Genomic DNA, 6,017 nt, shown 5'->3' with positions numbered 1-6,017 from the left:
TAGCAATCTTAAGACACTTTTTCGCGAAATCAGTCCAATTTATATCTTAAAGTTTAAATGGAATTATTATTCAATTCATTATGAATGTTTAACGTTAAAAAATACTTTGTATACAATATTTCACTTATTATCAAAGAATATTCTTATATTTAAAGAAGTTTTTGTGAGGAAAAGCATTGATTTATTATTTTTCAGGCCGTGCCAGACTTAAAATTTGTTTGGGATTTTAACGAGAATAATAGTGATATATTAAATTATGACCAAATAAATTTGTCTCAGGATACAGATCTCATGTGTACCACATCATTTATCGATTGTTCACTTATGTGCGCAGAGAGGCGTTAAAGTCGCACATGCGCGGTAAGTGCGACAACTGAAGGTCTGAGGGTGACATTTCACAGTCCGTTGATGTTCAATTTCCGTTTCATTACGAAAAGTATTTTGTATTTTAAACCAAAAATTCAAATAATTATGTTCTGACTCGTTATAAAAAGAATATTGTAACATTTTCATGTTGTCTAAACAGTGAATGACTTATTCATTCTTATAAAGTATATCTGGACAACACTATTCTGAGTGAAAACTGGTCATTCTCATTCAAATGTCACTGTCAAAGTCAATTTGACATTAGCAAAAAAAGCGGCAAAGCGGAAAGCCGGCTGTGTAAATATTTTGTTATTATACAATTTTTACCAAAAATGTGCGGCCTAGCAAGTGATAATCCACTCGAAGTGCAAATAAAACTAATAAGAAAGTATTTAAAGTTGAAAATAATGGCGGACAACGTTTCATTTCGTGGGCATAGCCAGGAAAGAGATCATATTTATGATTTGTTTAAAAGGACAGTTTCTCACGGTGAATCGCATTCAGCGTTGATGCTTGGACCTCGGGGCTGTGGTAAAACTACTGTAAGTACTGGAATTTAAAGGAGCTTAAATACATACGCTGTAATATTAGGAATCAAATTAGTTACCGCTTTATAACCTCTTTAGGTATAAATAATGAGAATAACATCAATATGTTATGGTTTACTTAACGTTGTTTATATTTTTTTTAAGTTTAAAGTCCTAAATAATGGTTTAATTTCACAATAATCAATCCGCCTATGTTCATTTTTATATAAAAGCCAATGTTTGCAAGTTACTTTACCCATATTCTCAGAATAAAACCTGCTATTGCACCTTTCATTCAGATCTATTCAGTATATTGGCATCAATCCTCACAAGGTTTTAATATTTAGAAGAAATGGGAGTACAGGAATGGTGTGAATAAGTGTTGGGAAAATGTCCTAACATATATTGACTCCATTCCTGTATATTCTATACCTAAATATTTATAAATTTATTAGAAGAAATTGAAATAGATGATAATAATATCTATAATGTTTATTTATTTTGGTTGCAGCTCATAAACTCAGTTCTCCATCAAATCAGCAAGGAGGTGGATTTATCTAATGATGCCATCATAGTCAGGCTGAACGGGCTCATACACCATGATGAAAAGATAGCTTTGAAATCTATCACTGCTCAGGTAACTTATTATTCTTTGTAATTATTTACCATGTTTTATTTATCTGTTCCATTACTAATGAAAATAGAAAAAGTAGATAGAAGAAAAGAATAACCATTTATTCCACACACAAAAAAAAAATTACTGCCTGACAAGGGGTCTCTGGTTTGATTCCTGGGTCTGGCAAAGTATTACTGGGTACTACTATTATATTTCTCAGTAGTAGCACAGAGCCTGGAAAAGTGTGTGTCCATGGTATATTGGCATTACATCATCACATACCATCAGGCGAGATAGCGGCCAAACGTGGGACTATTTAACATTAAAAAAAAACATGCCATAATGTACACCTCCACCTACCCCTTCGGTGATAAAAAGGCGTGTCGTAGTGTGTGTGTCAATATAATTTATTTTTAACTGAGAATATATGTGATTCCAGATGCAACTAGAAAACGCAGTAGGAGACCGTGTATTCGGTACATTTGCTGAGAACCTGGCGTTCCTGCTGAGCTGCCTGCAGAGCGGCGCGGACCGCCGCTGCAAGAGCATGCTGTTCATATTGGAGGAGTTTGACATGTTCTGTCACAGCGGACGCACGCAGACTCTGCTGTATAATCTGTTTGATATCACGCACAGTGAGCAGGCTCCTATGTGTGTGTTGGGTGAGTTTATAGTTATTTTTATTTAATTACAGGATATAAAACTTAAATAAATAATAAATAAATATATACAACTTACTATAACTTAAAACTAAAATACACTAAACTGAAATTTATCGAAATATTCGCAGTTATTTTTGTATTAGCAATGCTCTAACTTCTCTATTAAACTGAAATTTATTGAAATATTGATGCGCAGTTATTTTTGGATTGTAATGTTAGCCTGCTCTAGGATTTTCTTCTGTCTTGGTTTGGGTACCTTAAAGATAATAAATTTACACAGTTTTCAGTTTACCAATTAGAAACTTTTAGTTTGATATGGAAAAGAATCAGTTCTCGTTTTTTGATTCTTGTAACAAACCGCCTAGACGTAATGGACTTACTAGAGAAGCGAGTCAAGTCCCGCTTCTCCCACCGCCACCTGTTCATATTTCCCAACGAGCACGACTCACAGAGGGCGCCACAGTACAAGTATAGAGATGTACTAGTACAGTTACTGAGTTTGCCTGTACAGAAGGTTGTTAAAAAGAAAGCTAGGAGTCGTAGGAATACTGGTAAGTTAAATATACATATTTCTTGTTCCACACAACGAAATGTGAAAAAACACTATGCGTTCTCCCGTTTGCTATTAAAGTGGTATACTATTCGACTCTTATGACAGTTTTAAGCGGTCAATAACACAGCTGCATTACATATTTGTAGCATAGCATACTCTGTGGAAAAGCACCCTGCCTGTTGCTACACAGAAAAACTTAACCTACTAATGTTCCATTTCTCTATTCCAGGTGTAACAAACCGCCTAGACGTAATGGACTTACTAGAGAAGCGGGTAAGTAGTTGCTTCTTGGACCGCCACCTGTTCATATTTCCCAACAGCAACGACTGTCAGAGGGCGCCACAGTACAAGTATAGAGACGTACTAGTACAGCTACTGAGTTTGCCTGTACAGAAGGTTGTTAAAAAGAAAGCTAGGAGTCGTAGGAATACTGGTAAGTTGAATACACATATTTCTTGTTCCTCATTTGGGGGAAAACATGTGGGGGAAAAGTGGTATGAATTTTTTTTTATGCAATAATCATATCAAATACACCTTACTTTGTCTAATCATTAATTAATTTCTAGTTTCAGAAGAGACAGAACCAGACACAGTTCTGGAAAACTCTCTACCTCCACATATCTTAGCCCGTTATCCAGACTTTGAGCATCTGAATCCAGATTTCATTCTAGACTGGAACCAGCATATTGAAGGCATGGCGGAAGATTACAAAGTGATTGATTGTTTAGAGAAATTGTGCTACTACAGCGTGAATGAGCAAATCTTTAGGAATATATTGGTGAGCAGATTTTTAGAAATCATATTATTCAAAAATTTACTTCCAAAAACTAAAAACCCTAAACTAAAAACCAAAAAATAACTATCATTGTACTGCCTATGTCAAATATTTCAAAGCTTTGCTAATCGGTACATCTTCGTAGAACCTCCTCCTTTATGGGAAGTGGGTTAAAAATACTAGCTTTTGCATTTTTTTTGACACTAAATCATCCAATACTTCTCCCGCCTTGCGCGAGGTGAGAGGGAGTGTCAGACTCTTACTGACTAAAAACCACTTCCTACTCCTGCTTTGATGAGTCCCGGTAATCATATCAAATACACCTTACTTTGTCTAATCATTAATTAATCTGTCTAGTTTACAGAAGAGACAGAATAAGACGAAGTTCTGACAAACACTCTACCTCCACATATCTTAAAGCCCGTTATCCAATGACTTTGAGCATACTGAATTAAGTATTTCATACTAGAAACATGGTATAGCATATTGAAGACATGGCGGAAGACTACAAAGTTGATCGAATGTTATTATAGAAATTACAAGTGCTTTTTTATACAGCGTGAATTTTTGAGCAAATCTTTAGGAATATATTGGTCACACTATTGTGTTAGAAGATCATAGCTATTCAAAAATTTACTTCCAAAAACTAAAACCCCTAAACTAAAAAATTTTAAAAAATAACTAGGCATTGCCGACTGTCGGGAATAGAACATTGGTGCCATTATAGAATAACGCATTAATGGGTCTATAAACCGCATGTCACTGTAAGGGGTGATTATATCCTCCTTTTTTATAAAGAATTTTATTAAAACCAAACTAGTCATGCATTTTTTTTACGGGTAAAGTCGGATCATAATAACTTCTCCCGTTGGGCGAGGTGAGATTTAGTTAATCAAAAGACCCACCAATAATACCTGACTAAATCGAACAACTCCGTTCCTACTCCTGCTTTGATGATGATAAATAAATAAATTATATTTTTTCTCTTCACAGTTCGAACTAGTATCAAAATTATCCTGCGACAGTCCGTACATAGACGCGTCAGATCTATCAGCGATCATAGACAAGACAGTTGCGCCGGAGCATAGAGTAAAGCTTCTCCAATCATTGTCTATACTCGAGTTGTCTCTGGTCATAGCTATGAAACATGGTATGGAGATATTTGACGGGCAACCTATGAATTTTGAAATGGTATTGCATAGGTAAGTTAATCATTCTATTTTATTATACAACGTCACGCCTTTTTATCCCCAAAGGGTTAGGCAGAGGTGCACATTACGGCACGTAATACCGCTATACAATGTACACCCACTTTTTACCATTTGTGTTATAAGTCCCATGGAATAGGGGGTGAGCCTATTGCCATATACTTCGCACAAAAGCACACTCCGTGCTGCTACTAAAAAAAATTCAAAAAACCGAAATAAGACTAGTAATATTTTGCCCGACCCGGGAATCGATCTCGAGACCCCTTGTCCTGCAGTGCCACTTGTATTTTTATTATTTTATTATATACCAGTTGTATTTTATCATTGTAACTTTCGTGAGACATACTAAATTAATTATTATGTTATCGGCTTACTCACGTAACGTACCCACTTGTTTCTCAGAAGAGAAACTAGTCGAGTTCCTCGTCAAACAATTACGTGAGTAAGCCGATATCATAATAATTAATTTATTGAGTTATTTCGAAAAGCTACTCTATACCTTAAACAATAAAACCCATTCTTCAACAGATACACAAAATTCGCGAATTCAAACTCGTCAACTCAAACAGTACCTCGTCCGGTCATACTAAAAGCCTTTGAGCACCTGCAAGAGCTAGAAATCATAATGCCAGTCAAAACTACGGACTCTATATACAATGGAAGTGAAACCACGGCCAATAGGGTTCAGAAAGAATACAAGTTGTACACTCTAGCCGTCCCAAACGAAGATATTAGTGACGCCGTGAAGAATTTCAAAGCTTTACCAACTGAAATCAATCATTGGTTCAATAATTCTGTTATTTGATGTGTTTTTTTTTGGTATGGCAACTTTGTATTAAGTGTCATTGTCATTGTTAAATTGATTGATTGATTGTGCTGATTTTGTTTTGAAATGATCTGAGATATTTTTTTTAACTTAAGTGCCACACTAGGATTTTCTCTTGTGTCGTGGGTGCGTTCACATACACATGACACCCATACCCGAAACAGCAATTTGTGGATTATACAAAGAGTTGTTCCGTGCGGGAATCGAACCCGCTACACGTTGCACGGCAGCCGGTAGCCCAGCCAACCGTTAACAGTAATTCTAAGCAATTTTATTTTTTGTGTAATGAAGTAATGTAAATTAATTTAATTATATCTTATCGTAAAAACTATAAGCTTAGTTTTTATTTAATTTACTTACGTACTTTAAAGGTAAGCGTTCACAGGCCCGCATCGTACGTATCGCACGCAACGGATCAATATACAATGGAAGTGAAACCACGGCCAATAGGGTGCAGAAAGAATACAAGTTGTACAACTGCCGT

At 35.6% G+C, this 6,017-nt stretch overlaps 1 protein-coding gene across 1 annotated transcript; it reads left to right on the top strand.

Moving 5' to 3' along the window:
* The first annotated feature begins 615 nt into the window (after positions 1-615).
* LOC118279897 (origin recognition complex subunit 4) lies at positions 616-5,915 on the top strand. The gene is made up of 7 exons (XM_050702376.1): positions 616-908; positions 1,405-1,530; positions 1,949-2,174; positions 2,522-2,722; positions 3,291-3,502; positions 4,493-4,701; positions 5,236-5,915. Exons 1-7 carry the CDS (start codon positions 699-701, stop codon positions 5,510-5,512), a joined length of 1,461 nt encoding a protein of 486 aa, XP_050558333.1. The 5' UTR covers positions 616-698; the 3' UTR covers positions 5,513-5,915.
* The last annotated feature ends 102 nt before the right edge of the window (positions 5,916-6,017 follow it).

Source organism: Spodoptera frugiperda, chromosome 22 (assembly GCF_023101765.2).
Source record: "Spodoptera frugiperda isolate SF20-4 chromosome 22, AGI-APGP_CSIRO_Sfru_2.0, whole genome shotgun sequence".
NCBI classification, from domain to species: domain Eukaryota; kingdom Metazoa; phylum Arthropoda; class Insecta; order Lepidoptera; family Noctuidae; genus Spodoptera; species Spodoptera frugiperda.
Note: the sequence above shows the minus strand (reverse complement) of the source record. Positions and strands in the feature narration are given on the sequence as shown.